Source organism: Hypanus sabinus, chromosome 17 (assembly GCF_030144855.1).
Source record: "Hypanus sabinus isolate sHypSab1 chromosome 17, sHypSab1.hap1, whole genome shotgun sequence".
Lineage (NCBI taxonomy): Eukaryota > Metazoa > Chordata > Chondrichthyes > Myliobatiformes > Dasyatidae > Hypanus > Hypanus sabinus.
In genome coordinates, this window is record NC_082722.1 from 58,709,475 (window position 1) to 58,732,203 (window position 22,729).

The 22,729-nt window shown below is 40.2% G+C and overlaps 1 protein-coding gene across 1 annotated transcript in view; it reads left to right on the top strand.

The window, feature by feature from the left end:
- cdh13 (cadherin 13, H-cadherin (heart)) overlaps nt 1-22,729 on the top strand; it is a 1,114,907-nt gene that overhangs the window by 163,704 nt on the left and 928,474 nt on the right. Inside the window, exon 2 of the mRNA XM_059993490.1 lies at nt 15,942-16,053. Within this exon, the coding sequence (XP_059849473.1) occupies nt 15,942-16,053 (112 nt within the window). The remainder of the gene's footprint in view (nt 1-15,941; nt 16,054-22,729) is intronic.

Genomic DNA, 22,729 nt, shown 5'->3' on the forward strand with positions numbered 1-22,729 from the left:
CCCAAGTAATGTCCTTGCTTTTACCCGACATCAGGGTGTACAAAGGGTGCATGATACGGGCTGCTGAGGGGAGGAAATGGTGGTAGAAGTTCACCATACCAATGAATTCCTGTAGGCCTTTGACCGTGTTTGGCCGGGCAAAGTGGCAGATTGCGTCTACCTTGGTGGGCAGAAGTGTTGCCCCGTCTTTGGTAATCCTGTGGCCCAGGAAGTTGATGATATCGAGACCAAACTGGCATTTGGCTGGGTTGATCGTGAGGCCGAAATCACTCAGGCGGGAGTAGAGCTGGTGGAGGTGGGACAGATGCTCCTGACGACTACTGCTGGCTATAAGGATGTCGTCCAAATAGATGAACGTAAAGTCCAGGTCGCGTCCCACTGCATCCATTAGCTGCTGGAACATCTGTGCGGCATTCTTCAGGCCGAACAACATTCAGAGGAACTCGAACAGGTTGAATGGGGTGATAAGTGCTGTTTTGGGGATGTCTTCAGGGTGCACCGGGATTTGATGGTATCCCCGGACTTGGTTTACTTTGGAAAATATTCTTGCCCCGTGTAGGTTTGCTGCAAAGTCCTGTATGTGCGGCACGGGGTAGCGGTCTGGAGTTGTAGCCTCGTTCAGGCAATGGTAGTCGCTGCATGGTCTCCAACCCCCAGCTGCTTTGGGCACCATGTGCAGGGGGGAGGGCCATGGGCTGTTGGACCTCCGTATGATCCCCAATTCCTCCATCCTCTTGAACTCCTCCTTCACCAGGCGGAGCTTTTCCGGGGGGAGCCTTCGTGCGCGAGCATGGAGGGGCGGTCCCTTGGTTGGGATGTGGTGCTGAACCCCATGTCTGGGCATGGCTGCCGTGAACTGGGGTGCCAGAATCGATGGAAAGTCCGCCAGGATTCTGGTGAATTCATTGTCCGACAGCGTGGTGGAGTCCAGGTGTGGGGCCAGCAACTTGGCTTCACCCAGGGAGAACGTCTGGAAAGTCTCGGCATGTACCAGTCTTTTCCCTTGCAAGTTGACCAGCAGGCTGTGAGCACGCAGGAAGTCCGCCCCCAGGAGTAGTTGGACCACGGCAGCCAGTATGAAGTTCCACGTGAACAGGCTGGTGCCGAACTGCAGCTGCACTGTGCGGGTACCGTAGGTCTGTATCGCACTGCTGTTTGCAGCCCTCAGGGTGGGTCCTGGCTTCCTGTTGAGGGTGTCGTACCCTGTCAGGGGCAAGATGCTGATTTCTGCTCCAGTGTCGACCAAGAAGCAGCGTCCTGAATGTTTGTCCCAGACGTACAAGAGGCTGTCCTGGTGGCCAGCCGCCATAGTCATTAGCGGCAGCTGGCACTGGTCCTTGCAGGGCAGGCGACAACGGCGGGCTTTTGTGCCCCACCGCTGGTGGTAGAAACACCACTGTTCACTGTCCTCCTCACTCCTGCCTCTGTGTTGTGTGCGCCCCTCTGCCTGGCCTGGTCTGGTCTGCTGTTGGGCGCATGGCCTGGTAATCTGACTGACGGACGCCACACTCTCCCTCTTGGCTTTTCACAGTATGTCTGTCTGGGCCGCCACCTTCCGCTGAGAAGTATGTCCTTGGGCAGTTGCTCCAGGAACACTTGCTCGAACATGAGGCAGGGCTTGTGTCCGTCAGCCAGGGGCAGCATCTCGTTCATCAATGCTGACGGCAGCCTGTCTCCCAAACCGTCCAGGTGAAGCAGGCGGGCACCCCGCTCACGCCGTGAGAGGCCAAAGGTCCCAATGAGCAGCTCCTTGAATGCTTCATATTTGCCTTCTTCCGGGAGCGACTGTATGAAATCCGCAACCTGGGCGGCCGTCTCCTGGTCAAGGGTGCTCACCACGTGGTAGTAACGCGTGGAATCAGAGGATATCTGCCGAATCTGGAACTGGGCTTCTGCTTGGCTAAACCACACGCGTGGTCGCAGCATCCAGAAAGTCGGCAGTTTTAGCAAAACTGCGTAAACAGATGAAGAGTCGGTCATCTTTGGTCCAAATCCCGTTTGGACCGTCGGGGTCACCAATGTAGCAATGTGCTACACACAGTGCTAAAATAACGACACACAGTCAGTAAGTCGTTTCGAGACTAGTGTATTCAAACTTCGCAGCGCTGGCATTTAATCCCTAGCGCCCACCCTCTCCGGGCAGAAATGACATCAGAGGTGCATTACCAAAGTCTCCCCCCGCGCACTGGCTATTCATGAGTCGGCTCGCCTGTGCAGAAAGTGGGTCGCCACAACATCCACAAATCCTCTGCAAAATTTCAGCATGATGGATCATTAGATAAAATCAAAGGAATGAAAATTCCATAAAATTCCCATCTGCTCATTAATGGATTTTTACTGGTTATGAAGACCTATGTATTGAAGATTGTAATGATGCAGTATTGTAATGGAATTTGATATTGAATACTTAGATTACAGATTTGAAAAGGACAAGGGCAGGAAGAAGAAAGAAAACTCGTGAATGACCAGATTCCATCATTATGGGTAGAATTCAGTATGGCTCAAAGTAAGGTTTTTTGCATCAGTGGGAAAGTTGGTGAGATAAATGTCCATGCATTACTGGAAAAATAAAAGTTACCAATTTGTTGAGAAGGTATTACACACAGGAACTGTTAGATACAAGTAATTTTGGTCAAATATCATGCATGTTACAATGACAATGTGATATTAAAACATTTAAAACTTGAGTTGCTTTGTGAACTAAAGGATGATTTAGATGATTATTGCAGCCCCTATAGCATTGTCTGCTTTACCTTTATTTCAGTTGGAATATTTGCAGGAAAGGTTTGTTTTGTAATGACAATTTGATTATTGGATCATCAATTTTAATTTGAAGTGGGATCTGCTCTGCCTTCTCCAATAGAAAGAAAACTGAATGATACTTGTTTCAGTAACAGATTACTTATTACATAGCTAACAATGTAATGGCACTTTCCTTGGGATTTGAGGTTATTGATTCTAAATGTTTAGCATGTTTTCACTACTAATGGTTCCGCTTTCAAAAGAAAAACCTGGCCACTTCTGCAGTGTGTGAGGGAAGCACAATGGAAGCTCATGGTCTGTCAGGATGAGAAATATTTGGTGTTATCTTGTTTTTTCAGCAATCGTTTCTGCCACATTATGTCTGATCAGAATGGCTCATTTTCATTTTCAGCGTTGTTGAATGAAAGGCTAGGTTCCAAATAAAACCTGCCATTTATTTACTGGGTTTCCGTATGGACTTCTAGTTTGATGCTCTCAATCCCACAATGTTTTGTCGCTGGTCTTAACTCTTTTCTTGCACAGCTCTTTTGTTCATTTCTTCCTCTGAAATCAATCAAACACAATGCGAATGCTTCATTTTTGTGAATGATTTGGCAATGCAATAAATACTCGAGAGTCCAGCTAATCAAGTATGAATTCCTTTTTTGCTTTCAAAGTTTAACTTATTGACCCATCATATTTTCAAGACAATTTAATCCAACACTTAATTTAGAGATACAGCATAGTATCAGAGCCTTCCGCTCCAGTGAGCCCATGCCATCTAATGACAACCATTTGGCCAAATAACCTACTAACCTGAGTGCCTTTGGAATGTGTGAGGAACCCAGAGCATGACATGGTCATGGGAGAATGTACGAACTCCTTATAGATAGTGATAAAATAAAATCCAGGTTTCTGGTGCTGTAATAGTGTTAAACAGATTGCAATGCTAAAGTACCAGCCTTTTAATGAATATATATATATATAGTGTGATCCAGAGTGCTTAAGACGTTTGCACATTTCTATATTTGTCAACATGGATTGTAGAGCAAGTTTGTAAATCTGATTGGTGTGAAGGATGATGGGATTGCTGCAGAAGGGGGTGTGGGGCAGGTGGCAGAGAAGGAGTACTGGGGGTTGGGGTGGCAATGGGGTTGCAGACCCACTCAGCCCTGAAATACCAGGCATGGTAATTTGATTCCAAACAATTGGATTATTGATCATCACGGAATGTCTTTCTGATGCTCCCTCTGCTCTGCCTGCCAACTTCCCACTCTCAGTCCACAATAGGGAGCCTTATCAAAATCAGGTTTATCATCACTCACATATGTCATGAAATTTGTTTTTGTGGCAGCAATGCAGCGTAAAACATAAAATTACTACAATGTTCTGCAAAAGTCTTAGGCACCATAGCTACTGTGTATATATATTCAAGGAGACAAAGAGCAAACTATGCAGGCAGCTCCCAGGATCAGAATTGAACCCAGGAGCTTGGGTATGGGAGTCAGCAGAACTAACTGCTGTGTCATTATACCTCTCATAGGAACACATTTGCTTTTTGTGCATTGTGTAATTTGCAATTCTCAGAATCAGAATCAGGCTTATCATCACCAGCACGTGTCATGAAATTTGTTAATTTATCAGCAGCAGTTCAATGCAATACATAATATAGAAGAAAAAAAATAATATAATAAATAAATAAATCAATTACAGTATACGTAAATTGAATAGATTAAAAATTGTGCAAAAAAACAGAAATAATATACAGTAAGTCCCCGGGTTAAGAACATCCGATTTATGGACAACTCGTTCTGATGAACGGACTGCCTTAAAGCTTATTATATTAAAAAATTTCTCTTATTTACCCTTGTAATCATGCCTCAAAAGTGTAAATCCAATGCAAGTACTGGTGATGCATCAAAGAAAAGGAAAACGATTACGATTGAAAATAAAGTGGAAATAATAAAGCGATCGAAAAGAGGTGAAACGCCATTGGTCATTGGAAAAGTGTTAGGCTACAGTTAGTCAATAATCGGAACAATTTTAAAGGATAAGTGAGAATAATGGAATATGTGAAAGGCCCTGCCCAGATTAATGCTACAATTATTAATAAGCAATACAGTGGTTTAATTATTGAAATGGAAAGGCTATTGATAATTTGGTTAGACGATCAAAATCAGTGTAATATGCCTATTAGCCTTACTTTAGTGCAAGAAAAGGCTCAAAGCATTTCCAATAATTTAAAAGCTGCACGTGCAGCAAGTGGAGGTGATTGTGATGAAGAATTTGTTGCAAGTAGGGGTTGGTTCAATCGTTTCAAAGTGAGGGCAAACTTACATAATATTAAAGTGCAAGGTGAAGCAACGAGTGCTGATGTAAGTGCTGTGAGTGATTTTCCTGAAATGTTGAAAAAACCTATTGAGGAGGGAGGTTATTTGCCAGACCAAATATTTAATGTAGATGAGACTGGCTTATTTTGGAAAAGAATGCCTGGAAGGACCTACATTTTGAAAGAGGAAAAAGCATTTGACTAAATAAGAATCATACGTACCTGTTCCGACTTACCTACAAATTCGACTTAAAAACAGACTTGGGAATGATCTCATTCATAACCTGGGGACTGCCTGTATATTAAAAAAGTGAGGTAGTGTTCGTGGGCTGAATGACCATTTTGGAATTGGATGGCAGAGGGAAAGAAGCTGTTCCTGAATCACTGAGTGTGTGCCTTCAGGCTTCTGTACCTCCTACCGATAGTAACAGTGAGAAGAGGGGATGCCCTGGGTGCTGGAGGTCCTTAATAAAGGATGCTGCCTTTCTGAGACACTGCTCCTTGAAGATGTCCTGGTTACTTTGTAGGCTAGTACCCAAGATGGAGATGACTAAATTTACAACCCTCTGCAGCTTCTTTCGGTCCTGTGCAGTAGCCCCCTCCTCCCCATACCAGACAGTGATGCAGCCTTGCTTGCATTTGTTATTATCACTTCATAAGAAATATTATAAAGATTGTTTCTATTGCTGATGGTTCACCACTTTGCTATATTTTTTACAGGAGAGTTGGTATTTAAAACTGAAGTATTTTTTATAATTGTACAAGACTAGTGAGGTCACAGCTGGTGGACTGTGCATAGTTAGGTCTAACTTTCCCAGAGAATGGTATGAACGAGGAAGTCCACAAGGGATGGACCGGGCTCACTCCTGGGAGTTTTTGGAGGCATTTAGTGTTTTGAAGAATGAAGAAGTGATCTCACTGACATGTGCATGTTTCTTAGTGAGCGTGACAGTAGACTTCAACAAGTGGGAGAATCTTTAATGAAGGGAGAATTTTAAAAGATTAGGGGACAGTCATGAAAGGTGAGGTGCAAAAACTCTTCTTTAGCTCAGTCTCTTAAAGGCAGAGGAGGTGATGAACACTTTATGATTAACACATCGTGGTGCACAAACATGATGGTTCTGTCCCAGTCCTGCTCACCTGACCTAGAACCTCTAGCAGTCATTTTATCTTCCCAGGGAGTTCTCTGCCGTTGTCCTGGTAGTAGTGTAGATACCAGCTTAGGCAGGCATGGGAGAAGCAAAACTGAGCAATGCGATGCCTTCTCTATAATTGCAGGGGATTACAATCAGACTAACTTGAAGAAGCCTCTAAACTATTGCCACCAACATATTACCTGTGGAACCAGAGGATCTGACACACTCGACCACAGAGTGTGTCCATCAAGAACACCTACTGTACCATGCCACACCCACACTTTGGAAAGTCCGATCACCTGACTATACTTCAACTCCCAGGCAGAGACTAAAGAATGGAGCACCAGTATTGAGGACCAAGGACATATGGTCAAGGGAGGCGGAGGAGCACTTCCATGACAGTTTTGAATCAGTGGACTGGATAATATTCAGGGATTCATCTTAAAGTCTAAATGAATACATCACTGTTGTCTCCAACTTCATCAAGACTTGTGTGGACGAATGTATGCCTTCTCAAACATAGTACTCAAAGCAAAAGCCATGATTGAACTAGGAGATCCGTAATCTGCTGAAGGCTACATCTGTGGCATTCAAGAGCAATGATCCAGAACTATACCAGAGATCCAGATGTGACCTATAAAAGGCTATCTTAAGAGCTATAAAATAAGTCTGATTGAAATTAGAGATAGAATTGGATGCACATCAGCTCTGGCAGGGTTTGCAGGCCATTGATTCCTACAAAGCAAAATCTAACACCATGAATGGCAGTGATGCTTCACTCCAAGATGAGCTCAATGCCTTTTAAGCATGGCTTGAAAAGGAGAATAAAACTACATTTATGTGAATCCCTGTAGCATCTGGTGACTCTGTGATCTCTGTCTTGGAAGCTGATGTCAGGCCCTGGTGGTCTACCTGGTAGGGCACTGAAACCTATGCCAACCAACTGGCAGGAGTGTTCAAGGACATCTCCAATTTCTCACTGCTACAGCTGGAGGTTCCCATCTGCTTCAAAAGGGTGGTGATTGTGCCAGTGCCCAAGAAGAGCAGGATGAGCTACCTTAGCAACTATCGCCAGTGGCACTCATGTGTACTGTGATGAAGTGCACTGAGAGATTGGGCATGGCTAGAATCAAATCCTGCTTGAGTAGGGACCTAGAACTTTGTTATCTCCACAGAAGTCTATAGTGGACGCAATCTCACTAGATCTCTACGGCCATGGATCACCTGGACAATAGTAATACTTGCATCAGGTTGCTGTTTATTGACAACAGCACAATGTTCACACAGCCATGCCCTCGTTTCTAATCAAAAAGCTCCAAAACCTGGATCTCTGTACCTCCCTCTGCAACCGGATCCTTGACTTGCTCATGGAGAGAACACAGTCTGTGCTGATTAGAAATAACATCTCCTCCTTGCTAGCAATCAACACTGGTTTACCTCAGGGATGTGCATTTAGTCACCTACTCTACTCTCTCTACACCCATGACTGTGTGGCCCGGCACAGCTCAAGCACCATCTATCAATATGCTGATAACACAACTACAGTTAGGATAATTTCAGATGGTGACGAGGAGGTATACAGGAGTGCGATAGATCGGCAGGTTGAGTGGTATTGTAGCAACAACCTTGCACTCAACATCAGTAAGACTTTGTCTTTAAATTTCTCAAATGACCATCAACCCATAAATCCTGCCCCAATTCAATTGGATCCTGGCTGATCTGCACAGGCCTCATTTCCTTCTCTGTGCCAGTTTCACTTAAGTGCTAAAAAATTTTAAAGATCATTGAATTATCTACTTTGTCTTTAAATCTCTTGCATTGTTCTTGTTCTTCTGTTTATTTATTCCAACGAGTGTTATGGGCCTGATTCAATCTGTCATCCCAGTGCAGGAAAAGTTTACTTCTTCCCTGAAATCACATCTTTTCTTACATATGGTGGGGAAAAACTGTATTTGATGCTCCAAGTGCAGCCTTACCAGCATCTTGTAAAAATTGAATCATAACTCCTGACTACCGCACCTGCTTGCTAACATTTTGTAATTCATACTATGGCTAACACAACACCCTTTTGTATTCTCCGTATTGTAGTATTTTGTAGTCTTACTTAATTTAAATAATGTTTACTTTCCTTCTTCCCAAAGTATTTTCTAACATTTTCTTTTATACTCAAACTGTCAGCTTTTCCCACTTACACCTATATACTTCTGGTTGTGTTCTCTTTGCAGCTTGACAACCAATCTCACCAAATCTGCTGATAATACGCGTTATAGTATACTTGATCCACAGAGATGAATGGAGACACACAGCACAAAGTCACGGATATAATTTCACAGATGTAGACAGTCTCCCCCTCCCATAGTATAGCATAAAGTATGCACATATATGTACAGACGTACATGAAGCCTATTGACACCCACTGCTTACTGGTGCTTAAAGTGACAGCATCTTAATCAGAGCAATAAATACAATTTTGTTCTTGCAGTATAAATGGGAATCCCACTGAGCTTAAAGAATTCAGCTTGAAAGTTATATTTAGGTGAGGATTTTTAACCTACCTTGAATATCAAAGAATAAAATACAATGAATTTTAAAGTAGTGGCTGCAACCTCTACCAGCAAGGCTGTACCAATAAATATGCCTGAAACTGCATGACCATTCTAGTGCAATTTTATAGAAAAGATTTGATAAATGGCTCACTGAAGGTGTTAGTTAGGAATTGTCAAATTAAGGCAAATTACTATGCCTGTAGAAATATTTGAACATGAATGGGCTATAGATGCTGTACCATCAATCTGTTTATAACTAGTAATTCAGAGGCCTGGACTAATGATCTGGAAACAAGTTCAAATCCCTCTATGACAGCTAGGAAATTCAAATTTATTCAATTAAGTAAATCGGAAATAAAAAGAAATTGGTAACATTAAATGAAATTACCAGACTTGAAACCCCACGTGGTTCTCAGTGTCCTTTATAGAAGGACATCCATCCCACCAATATGCAACTTCTGATTTGCAGAAATGTATTGAATGCCTTTTGAAATAATGTAGAAATCCCAACAAAGGCTTGTAAACTTTGTCAGTTCTTTTGAGCAACACAAAATGTTGGAGGAATTCAGCAAGTCAGGCAGCATCTATGGAAATGAATATATAGTTGACATGTTTGGGCTGAGTCTCTTCGTCCCCCTTCCTTTCCAGTCCTGATGAAGACAGACTGAGAAAGTGGTTGGGGGGGGGGGGGGAAGGAGAGCAAGCTAGAAGTTGATAGCTGAAGCCACATGGGTGGGAGAGGGTGATGAAGAACAAAGCTAGGTGGTGATCAGTGAAAAAGGTAAAGGGCTGGAGAAGAAGGAATCTGATAGGAGTAGAGAGTGGACCATGGAGAAAAGGAAGAAGAAGGAGCCCTGGGGGAGGTGATGGGGAGGAGAGGAAAAGAGGAGGTAAGGGGGATGGCAGAGTGAGGAAATAAAGGGGGAAAAGGGAGGTGGAAAAATTACCGCAAGTTCGAGAAATCGATATTCATGGTATCCGGTTGGAGGCTACTTAGACGGAATATAAGATACTGCTCCTCCAACCTGAGAGTGGCCTTATCATGGAGGACTTGAACCAATAGGTTGGAAAAGGAATAGAGATAGGAATTAAAATGGTTGGCCATCGGAAAATGCTGCTTTTTGCAGATAGATCAAAGGTAATTAACAAAGCGATCTCCAATCTAAGTCAGGTCTCACCAGTGTAGAGGAGACCACATCAGGAGCATTGGATATGGTAGACATTCCCTTTGGATTCACAGATGAAGTGTTGCCTTACCTGAAAGGACTGTTTTGGACCTACAATAGATGTGAGGAAGGAGGTGTAGCACTTCTACTTGCAGCGATAAGTGCCTGAAGGATGATTAGTGGGGAGAGATGAATGGACAAGGGAACCATGGAGCCAGCGACCCCTGCAGAGGGCGGATGGGAGGTAAATATACAGTTGCTGTTAGGGTACATTGAAGATGGTGGAAGTTGTGGAGAATGATGTGCTGGATATGGAGGCTTATGCATGGTAGGTGGGGTCAAGAGGAACTCAAACGTTCAAAGTAAAATTACACATATTTCACCACATACAACCCTGAGATTTCATTTTCCTGTGAGTATACTTAGCAAATCTATAGAACAGTACCTGTAAGCAGGATCAATGAACAACAAACTGTGCAAATGCAAATATAAATAAATAGCAATAAGTAATGAGGGCATGAAATAACAATATAAGAGTCAAAAATTGAATGTAGTCAGAATCAGAATCAGATTTATTTTCACCGGCATGTGACATGAAATCTGTTAATTTTCGCAGCAGCAGGTCAATGCAATACATAATATAGAAGAGAAAAAAACATAAAAATGAATAAAACAAAAATAATAAATAAAGTAAATCAGTTTGAAGAGTGATAAGAAATATTTATGCCATACATTCCAGGCAATGATCTTTTTCAGTAACTAAATTACAAATCATTAGCCATTTGCCGTTGAATGGATCAAAAATAACATTGCTGGATAGTGTGAGAGGGCTTAACATTAACCAGATACATTGGAATTGAGTGTCCTGAGATGTGATTCATCCTTTGATTTCCCAGTGCCTTTCCACCATTTACAGGATGCAAGTAACAGAATACTGTTCACTTATCTGGATGAGTACAGCTCTAACAACCCTCACGAAACTCAACGCCATCCAGAGCAAAGCGGCAAATTAATGCCACAAGCCATCCACCATTCAACACCCCCCCCACAGTGCATCATGGGAGTATTGTGTACTATCTTGAAGTAGTAAGATTCCTGGAATATTAAGAAGTAAACGTACGGTGATCAGCCAAGGAAGTAGAGATTAGGCCAAGATTAGTTCTACCATAATAACCATATAATAGGACAAGCTCAAGGGATGGCCCACTCATAGTTCACGTGTTTCCTATGCCCTTAGTTAAAATTCCATTGCAGAACTTTATCAAGGCTTCTTGGGCAACACACACCAAACCTCGAAGTGCCAACTACCTAGAAACTCAATAGCACTGGAACATTCTATACCTGGAGCCGCCCTTCCAAATCACCATTCTCTTATCTTGGAACCATACTGTCATCTATTCATCTTCGCTGGGTCAAATTGCTGAAAATTCCTATCCAGCAACAGCCTGGGACTTACCAAATAGTCTGAAGTCATTTCATGGAGTAATTAACCACCACCTTTACAGAAGGACTGCGGCTGGGAAATCAGTGATGGTCTTGCTGGTGAAAAATTAATCTCAGAGTCATACATGATGACAGATAGGTACCTTGATATTAAATTTATTTTGAACTTTGTTAATCTCATCCTGATGTATAAAGCTCAGGATGTTATTGGAACATGATGAAAAAAAAACATATTCCAATGATGAATAGTGTTGGTTAATCATCCTTAGAATAAATGGTTCTCAAAAAAAAGAATGTATTGACATGGCAGATCGTAGGGATAGCATGCTTTTGTAAAGCTCAGTTACTTTTATTTTGTTAGCTGACTGTTCATTACAATTTGAATACCATACTTTATCTAAAAAAAAGTGAGTGAGTGAAAATGCAATCAAATGGACCTCAAACCTGTTCATATCCTTTTACAGAGACTGCATTCTCTGAAAAAGAAAATGTATAATGAGTTATACTTCGACCTGTCTTGTGCTGTTAGCAAACATGGTTACCATTTGCTTTCCAAGTTCATTTTAAAACATGAATACAGATTGTAAGTTGCCTAGTGGTAATTCTCCACTAATAGCCTGCCAAATTGAAATGACCCATTTATTTCTACTCTTAAACCAATCTGCTATCCTTGCTGTTATACTACACTAAACTGCATGAACTTTTAATTTGTTTGCAACAATCTTTTTGTATGTTGCCTTATCAAATGCCTTCTAAAATGTGAGATATACTACTTCTGGTTAGTTCCTCCTTGTATAACCTGCTAGTTACACCTTCCAAAAAACAACTCTTCGGAATGTTAAATAGAGTTTCCTTTTCATAAAACTATATTGTCTGTATAATCCTCACCTGTTGCAATATCCTTAACAGTGGACTTCTATGGTTGAAATTAGACTTCTCTATTTTCTCCCCCTCCTCTTTACTCTTTTACCCTTTCTCTCTTTTTTTGAATAGTGTTATTACATTTCCTAAATTAAGTTTTCTTTTGGACCTGTTACACATTCAGAGTACTTTAGAAGATCTCCACTAATACATTCAATATCACGGCAGTTTCCTCTTTACATATACCAAGATGCAGACCATCATGCCTGAGAAATCTATTGTCCCTTGCTCTTAATTCCTCTGAACTGTTTCATATAATAATAGCACTGATCTTCTCACTCTTGTAAAGCTCTTGGTTCCTCACTATTTCTGGTATATTTCTTGTGTTTTCTACCATGACAACAGAAATTTCCTTTTATTTTACTATCCCCTTGCTTATTATGAAGTTATTCTCATAATTTTCTTTTGTTTCTTGCTAGTTTATCCTCGTATTCTCCCAATGCTTTGGTTTCCAATACCAGTTGCTAAAACAGTCGTATTCTGCAGACTTCCTCAACTTCTTGGCAAAATTCTAATGTTCTTCTTTTATTTATTGCCATCAGTTTATTCATCATGGATTTTTCAAAGGGAATTATAAATTTCTTTCGAATGATATACTTACTGAGGATTTTGAAATATCTCTTTCTTTGCCGGGGAGCTTATTGATTCAGTTTACCAACCTTCCTTCATCAATTTTTTCTTCATGTAATAGGGATGATTTAAGTTCAGAATGTAAGTTTATGAGAGAATTGTAATACCTTTGAACTCAAATCTCCACTGCAGGTAACTCAATGTCCTGCTCAGCTGGTACAATGAAGATCCAGGACAACTGATTGCATCTCTGAAGAGACACATCATGAAATCTAAAATATTATGAACACAAGAGATTCTGCAAATGCTGAAAAGCTAGAGTGACATGTACAAAGTGTTAGATGAACTCAGCAAGTCAGGCAGCCTGTATGGAAAGGAATAAAAATATCACATTTCTAAACATTGATCTCTTCATATACAATTAATATATCTTGTTTCCCTACATAATGCAAAGTATAAAATAGCTAATATTGGCATTCATTATAAACTCTCATGTTCTAGCACAGAAATGAAATGAAACATGTTATAATCAATGCATTGTGCCAAACAGCCGAATTATGGAAACGTTCAGGTTCTTCACAAAAGTGGTAATTGTAAAATAAGTGTTGACTGCTAATTGCACATATAAACAACTTTGTGTACTTGGTTAATTGCCAACAGACACTCTTGGTAGCCATTGCAATGACTGGTTATTTTAAGGTATTCAAGATTGCTCTATTTCAGCTGACCACTCGCACCCCTCTTTACTTCAGTGACACAGCTGTGGAAGTTGCGAGCAGTTTCAAACTCTTGGGAGTGCACATCTCACACAACCTCTCATGGTCCCAAAACACATTATCTAAAAGCAGGAACGCTCACCAATGCCTCGACTGAGCTGAATTATGCACATCTGAGCTCGTGTCATTCCACGGATGTGCATTAGAGAGCATCTAACAAGCTGTGTCACTGTATGGTACGGAAGCTGCCCAGCTCATCACTAGAACCAGCTCACTCAACATCAAGGTCATGCATAGAGAAAGGGTTGGTACCATCTTGAAAGATCACACTCAGCCTGCTCATGAACTGTTCATCCTACTCCCAACAGGAAGCAGGTTACAGAACATCTTCAGGACCATTAGCCTCAAACACAAACACGAGGAAATCTGCAGATGCTGGACATTCAAGCAACACACACAAAATGCTGGTGGAATGCAGCAGGCCAGGCAGCATCTATAGGGAGAAGCACTGTCGACGTTTCAGGCCGAGACCCTTCGTCAGGACGAACTAAAAGAAAAGACAGTAAGAGATTTGAAAGTGGGGGGGGGGGGATCCGAAATGATAGGAGAAGACAGGAGGGGGTGGGGTGAAGCTAAGAGCTGGAAAGGTGATTGGCAAAAGGGATACATGGCAGGAGAAGGGAAAGGATCATGGGATGGGAGGCCTAGGGAGAAAGAAAGGAGGAGGGGAGCACCAGAGGGAGATGGAGAACAGGCAAAAAGTGATGGGTAGAGAGAGAAAAAAAAGGAAGGGGGAACTAAATAAATCAGGGATGGGGTAAGAAAGGGAGGAGGGGCATTAACGGAAGTTAGAGAAATCAATGTTCATGCCATCAGGTTGGAGGCTACCCAGATGGAATATAAGGTGTATTTCCTCCAACCTGAGTGTGGCTTCCTCTTGACAGTAGAGGAGGCCATGGATAGACATATAAGAATGGGAATGGGACGTGGAATTAAAATGTGTGGCCACAGGGAGATCCTGCTTTCTCTGGCGGACAGAGCGTAGGTGTTCAGCAAAATGGTCTCCCAGTCTGCGTCGGGTCCCAACAATATATAAAAGGCTGCACTGGGAGCACTGGATACTTCACCTGTGAGTTGGCTGGTGTGGTATACTGCGTCTGCTATACTACTACAGTTAGTCCTGACGAAGGGTCTCGGCCCAAAATGGCGACAGTGCTGCTTCCTATAGATGCTGCCTGGCCTGCTGCGTTCCACCAGCATTTTGTGTGTGTTATTTCATTCTCTTTACATTTTTGTTGGAAATGACATTAAACAATCTTGAATCTTCATTTTGAATCGCTACCATCTGAATGAGGAGTGGAAAGTCTCTTGCACTATAGCTGGCAACATTTCTGGATGATATAATCATGTGATATAATTTTAAGATGCACTTGGTTAGAAACTTCACTTGGAAAAGTGTTTTTTAAATGAAATAATTTTGCAGCCATGGCATAAGTTATTTAAATTTATAGTTTACTTGCAAGAATGCTTAACACTCAGTTCCGTTGAAGTCAATGTTCTGAGTGTATGTGGCATCAGAAATGTTCTTTCTAATTTTGCATTAAAGCTTAAGGCAAATACTTATTCTGCGAAAATATTAGCTTGTTGAGTATTGGAGCTGAAATTATAGTCTTTTTGGGTTTTTTTTAATCAGTAATTTAGACCAATCCTCCATGATCTTAAATGTCCAGATTGGATGTATTATTGTTGTACAATCTGGCACCAACTCACTAGTTACATTTATCAGGTTCTACATTTCTTTTATCTTATACCATAATCAATTTCTATTGCCTTAAATACTTTTCCCTTTTCCTAGCTTTGATTGAGCACATAGTTGGCACTCATCTACTCAACCTTTTATGGGTACCATCAATCCCTTCATCAGTTCGTTTTAGTAGCTCTTTGCTTCTGAATCCTGAAGACCTCAGTGAAATGGGAAACTTTTCCATTCAAGAAAATTTGTATGAATGATTTCCTAAGACAAGCATGTTCTACTACAGCTGCTATTTAGGAGCCTTTATTGATATTGAAATACCTGTTGCTGTTAAGATATTAATATTCCATGGGTAAAATTAAATATAGAGATTGTCAATGCAAAGTTTCTGTAATCTCAAGATTTTTTTGTAAAAATATGTCACATTTAATAAACACCGCTTCTAAAAATATATAGATCAGTGTAAGAAGCTCAGAGATGTTGAATTTGATCAGTCAAATTCAAGGCTGGAGAATTTTTGATAACTTTGATATCAGTTCAGTTTAACTGAGACATTATCTGGTGTATATGATATGATTAATTTTGCCAATTCAATTTTTTCTTTGAATCTTCTTCCTAGGTGTTGCTACAAACATTCACAGTTAGTTCTGACTGCACACCTGGATTCCAGCAGAAGAAATATCAAGTCTTACAGCCCTCAGAATATAAAAAGGACCAGTTCATTTTGAAAGGTAGGCTTTCATTGGCCATCAGGTGATACTGGATCAGAAAAGGTAGTATAGATATCTCAAATTTGCCCTTGTCTAGGTTTTATCATCATTATCTTAAATTTCTTCTTACATGGTGAGATCTATTTTATTGGATCTGTGAGAAATGTGTTGTTCAACTTGGTGCCTTTCCAAAGGAATAAATTTCATATCACAACTTGAAGCTATTTCTGGTAATATCTGGCAGGCTTCTCTGACTCTAAGTTAGCTTATGGGTACTGTATGAAAGAAAAGGTGAAATCAGTCTATTTCATGAATGCGGAAAAATATCACTTCTGATGGGATCTGATCCTATCTATTAATTCTGTCTCTCTGCTTAATGCAAATACCCATCATAGACAAAGATTTCCAAAAACAGGAATGGATCTTTTGGTTTGGCTATTGAGCCATTTTGAATGGATAATGGGTTAGTTTTCCAAGTTGATTTTAAAGTTCAACTTTCCATTTACCCTATTTGAATAATTACATTCCATGATAAAGTGCAATTATAACCTAAAGTACAATTTTCTGTCAAGCAGTTTTAAAATTTGTGTTTAAAAGCATTGATGGGATTTTTGAGCAGCATTGCACATTAACCAACCACAGTATAAGGGTAAGTGAATAGCACTGTATATTTTTGAAATTATAATGTAATATCAAGACACTTCAAGTTCTGGAAAAGTACTGAAATTTTTGTGATAGATCTTTTTATAGCTATAAGAACTGTAGGTTCTTAAAGTTTCCATAGTTGGGGGTGGGGCGTAGTGGGGATAAGCTCCCACTACCTATTTAGTTCTCCCAATGTTGAGTGTTTCAAATAGTTTCTGACAACCAAGTCCAGCTACTGGTCTTCACATGTGGCTTAGCTACTAAGCCCTGTGGAACCATTTCTACTGTCAGGAAAAGGGGCAAAGATGGGTTAATGGTGCCTGAAAAACAGTTGCTTTAAACAGATGAAGCTTCTCAGTCATAGTTGACAGCTCATCTAGGAGATGGAAAACTGTCATATGAATCCTCTGCTGCCTTGTGGCAATACTCACTCCATGGGAAAAGCTTCAGGAGTAAACCCGGAAGGAAAATCTGGAGTTGGAGTCCCTTAGGCAGTTCTACATTGAGTTCAGTGCTGACTGATTACTCCTGCGACAGCCCTGGTCCCGTTTGGTCTCTCAGGTTCCTTTGGATCCATTTGCTTCATGGAAAGGGGGGGGGGGGCCTGCGGCATAGACATCAGCTTGCTCTCCATATTGTACTGCCCTGGCTAGTGTACTGGCTTATGTATCATGTAGACAGCTATGATGCAGTCTCCACGGTCGACCCTGACTCATACAGGGACACCTAGGTCTTTTTGAACATCATTGTTTCACCAGTTGATAACCACTTAAATGCCTTACTTTTCTGTATTGCACTACAAAGTAAGTAACTATTTTTCCCTATGTTATTTTGAATTTAGTACTTTCTTGATCATTTGTCTACATGCTTTGAAGCCTGTCTGCAGCCTCCACACAATCCTCTTGATCTTTTCTGCTGGTTTCTTGATTCTGAGTGATTTTTTTTTTTTTGCTGGCTTCCTGAATGTCGTAGATGTTGACAAGGAAACCACTGCCCAGAGGCTTTACCTCTACCACAACCACATATCCTTCCAGGGAATTCATTTCCACAGATGCTGTCTGACCTGCTGAGTTCCTCTAGCATTTTATGTGTGTTGCTTTGGATTTCCAGTGTCTGCAGATTTTCTCTTGCTTATGTTTTACTGCATTCCCTGCAATCTCTCCTATACTATTATGACTTGCTTTACCTGAAATTCCATAACTTCATGTCCTAAAGCTATTGGATTAATTATAACAGTATGTGAATCAAAGCGTCAGAACTAGTTAATCTGTCTCACTTACTTACTGCTCTTTACCCTGCTGGAACTTATGGCAACAATGAATGTCCTCCTCCTCTGTCTGTCCATTCAGTTACACACAGATATGGAGGGATTCTTCATTGGTTTTTCTGTAATACATTTTTTTTAGCAGTTAGGATTGTTAGCCTTGAAATGACCTTGGAGAACCAATGGACCACTCTTAGTCTGGCCTCTACCCTTTGACCCGTTTGGCATGGTTCACTCTACCAAGAGCCAAAGCACCAGGCCCTGACTCCAGCCAGCGTAGCTCTCTGGGTCTTTGAGGCACACAAGCCTCCAAACCCCACAACAAGGTTGTGGCCCTCTTGGAGGTTATCTGCCTCAAGGAGAACTTTATTTTGTACGGCAACTTCATTCATTGAACACTTCATTTTGTATTAACCTCACTCTCCATTGATGATGCAAGACAAAATATTTATTTTAATCTTATGTGCTTAGAAATTCATCCTTGGTCAATGGTGCTAAATGTGGTGTATAGTAATGTTAACATCTTGTATCTGCCCCTGAAATTCAATCCACTGAATTCAATGAAATTAATTGAAAAGATGGAGTACAAAGCCCCGATGTTAGCATGTAGTGTAGCACTCCTGAAAGGGGTGATTTAGGAAGTTTCTGAGTTATCATCATAAAACATTTAAAACTGAGGTTTGAGCACATTGCCCCAATCTAGAGGATTGACAATTCATGTGAGATCTGAGTTTTGTGTCCCCGAGAATCGACATTAATATTTAAACTTTATGCTATTTAATTGAAAATTGAAATGTTATATTTGATAGAGAATGGAAGTGAAGATCTCAATTAAATTGGGGTGAATTATTTTTTAAAAAGCAATATTACTGTGGAGCATTTTCAAAGACATTCTTAAGATATTTCACCTGTGAATTTGTTGGGGTTATCTTTTGTGTCCGGTGCTCCCAGTGTGGCCTCCTCTACATTGGTGAGACCCATCATGAATTATGGAACCACTTTGTCGAGCATTGTTGATCTAAAAAAAACATTTAAAAAAGACAATACACCTTTGGTGGGCCGAGTAGCAACTGCATTCAAGTTTGCCACCATCTTACTGGAATTTGGACACATCTTATGTTCTCTTGTTTGTAGTTAATATTTGGCTTTCAACATAACAACTTTAAATTAGTAAATCCAATTTTATCCCTTCACAAAAGCAACAAAAGACTTTGATCTATGAGCCTGAAATTTCCAAGCATAACATCTTGTTCACTGAGGAAAAACCACAGTACCTATAGTAAGTGAAATCTAAGGGCAATGTTATACAAAAAAAAACAGCTACTTCACAATCTTTGTAAAACTGAAGCAATGATTCAGAAAATAAGCTACAGGAGTACAATGCCCACAAGCTTAAATCCTTATTTCTTTAAGATAAGCAAAATTTATGAATAAACTTTATTCAGGCAAGGTACATCTTTGTCCTAATAGTTGAATGAGAATTGTTGTTTAGGATTTTGTTATTTCTACATTAATTAAAAAAGGCTTGCTCACTGAACCATTTATCCGAGCCAGCAGGGGATTTATAATAATTTTCAATGCTTAACTCAGATAGCATGACTGAAAGTCGAGAGGAATGAATCATCTTTTATGATTGAAAATCACATCTTGTGCTCTCATGATGTGATTTCAATTACAGGAAGAGCAGAAATAACCTCCCCAACCAAGAATTATTCAGAACAGAATTTATACAGAAATCACATCTTCAGTTTTCAGTGATTTTTTTTTTCAGTGTTCTTTCCCTTTTCCCTTCCCCTCTGCCCTCAGGATGCATGCTGCTGAGATACAATAATAGGATTTCTACATTGTTGATAAGATAGAACTAGACTTATCCTTCAAATATGAGACAAGAGAGTGAGTGGTACAGCTTAGATGAATTAGGGCCATTGTGGATGTGTGCACCAGTCAGCTTCTGTGATAGCCTTCTATATGCACACTGTCTTTGCAGAGATTTACTGGAAAGTGCACTGGAAGGGAGAATTCCATTTCCTTTCCTGTCATTATACCAGGGTTCAGAGGCATATTTTGCTTTCTTTGAATTCAACTAAATGACCTTAAATGGGAGTCAGACTTGAAGCTGGTTGTAGTTTTAACTCCAAGAGATCCCCATTAAGTTTGAATGTCTGCATATTTTCTTTAAGGACACTTGGAAGACATACATTCATTTGTATGCTGTTTTGCAATATCTCTAACTTTCCTTTTAATAAAGACTAAAAAAATTAATTTATCTTCAAAGAAATACAAAGAATCCAAAACGTACGTGACAGTACTGAAAGAAAAGATCAAGTGGTTGAAATTCTTCTTGGGCAGTGACTCAAGATGGATGATATTCAATTGGACACTCATTATACATAGCACATGACATTAACTTTAATTGACATTAATTCATTCGAACACAGCATGCTGTTTGTTAGGTTGAAGATCCAAAGTCATCTTTTTGTGTGCCGCAGTTTGAAAATAATTTCGGTCTCTAAATTCTAAATTTTTGCCTTTCACATTAATTACTTCATTTTTATGCCTTTCTGATGACTTTAATACCGCACACAAGGCTTCTCTGATCACCGCTCTGTATACCTGCTTTCAGATTTTTCATTTGGTTTGTCAGTCACTTAAAAAGAGACTTTTGGAAGAAAGTGTTAAACTTTTTGCCATGTTGTCATCAGAAGGAAAACTCAGCTTCTGATAAATTTTGGAAAAGGTAAAGCATTTGATTATTGAAAATGTTTTCAAAAAGTTACATTATCTTCACTTCTCACTTTAATGATACATTTTCAAATTTAAAAGCCTAGTCCAATAATTAGAGGTGAAAGAACTTCCTCGAATTAAAATGCCAATACAGTTGGAAAGGAATATGCACACTACACACCAGGCAGTGACATTTATGATCACTATGATATGAAGCTGCTGTAAAATATGTCCTATCTTGCAAAGAAGTTAGACTGATTTAATTAAAATAACATGTCATTTAATCCAATTCAAATCCATGCAAAAAATGGTCTGAAGTTTCTACAGTAAATATTTGACATGATATAAATCTGGGAGATTTTAGCTTAATTCCTGGTTAATTTGAAACTGCAGGGCAAAAGAAAATATGCTCAGCTAACATGGTAAACATCTTTTAGAACGTCAGTTTCTCACTTTTGCCCATTATAAACTGAATGCTGCAAACAATAAAATAGATCACTTAGCAGTGTTGAAGCTCTTGGGATTCATGAAAACTGCAATGACATAAAGTAAGCTGTAAGAAAGCCAAGATGAGTAATGATTGCCTGTTTTTTGAAAAGGAAGAACGTATCTTATGAAAACATGTAAGGGTGGAAATTATCAGCAGCCCAAGGAGCATCTGTAGAGAGAGAAATAGAGGTGATGTTTTTGGTTGTTGTCCCTTTCATCAGAATTACAACTGAACATCAGGTTGAATTTACTGAGGACTTCGAGCTTTTTGTTTTATTACAGATTACCATCACCTGTAGAATATTGGTTGGAAATTCCAGCTAATTGGGACCAGCACATTTTGAACCAATTGAATGGCTGCCCTTATTAGCCAAAATTTCATGGAAATAGTTAAAAAAAAAATTGTAAAAAAGGCAAACTGCCTTTTAACACTGGAAGTAGTCACCCCTAAGTTGTTAGGGTAGTTGGGGAGGGTTTAAATTAATTTGGCAGGGAGGAGGGAACTGCAGTGAAGGGACACAGGAAAGGATAGATGGTAAAATAGACTGTCAGGAAGAGCAGGGAGATGAGAGTTGCTTACATTGCAGTAAGCAGGGTGAGTATTAGTGTATTAGGGATGTAGAATCAAAAAGGGTAGCAAATACAGTACTCAGTGAATTATTTCAATGCACGGAGTGTAAGAAATAAGGTGGATGATCTTGTTACACTAATACAGGTTGTCAGGTATGATGTTGTGGCCATCATTGAATCATGGCTGAAGGATGGTTGTAGTTGGGAGCTGAATGTTGTATGTTATATTAGAGTTATTTTATATGTTGTATTAGAGGGATAGGACGGTGGGCAGAGTGGATGGCGTGGCTCTTCTGGTAAAGAATGGCATCAAATCAGTAGAAAGATGTGATATAGGATTGGAAGATGTTGAATCCTTGTGGGTTACATTAAGAAACTGCAAGATTAAAAGGATCCTGATGGCAGTTATATACAGGCCTCCCAGTAGCTGGGATGTGGATCACTGATTAAAATGGGAAATAGAAAAGGCATGTCAAAAGGACAATGTTATGATGGTCATGGGAGATTTTAACATGCAGGTCAATTGGGAAAGTCAAGTTGGTAATGAATCACAATAGAGTGAGTTTGTTGAGTGCCAATGAGATGGCTTTTTAGAGCAGTTTGTTTTCGAGCCTACTTGGGATCAGCTATACTGGATTGGGTGTTATGTAATGAACGGGAGTCAATTAGGGATCTTAAGGTCAAAGAACCCTTAGGAGGCAGTGATCACAATATGTTCAACTTGAATTTTGATAGGGAGAAAGTAAAGTTCAATGTAGCAATATTTCAGTGGAGTAAAGGAAATTACAGTGGTATGAGAGAGGAGTTGACCAAAGCAGATGCTGGCAGGGATGACAGCAGAACAACTGTGGTGTGATTTTCTGTGAAAATTGAGGAAGGTGCAAGGTAGATATATTCCAAAAACAAAGAAATACTCAAATGGCAAAATACTCCAGGCTGACAAGGGAAGTCAAAGCTAATGTAAAAGCAAAAGAGAGGGCATTAAACAAAGCAAAAATTTGCAGG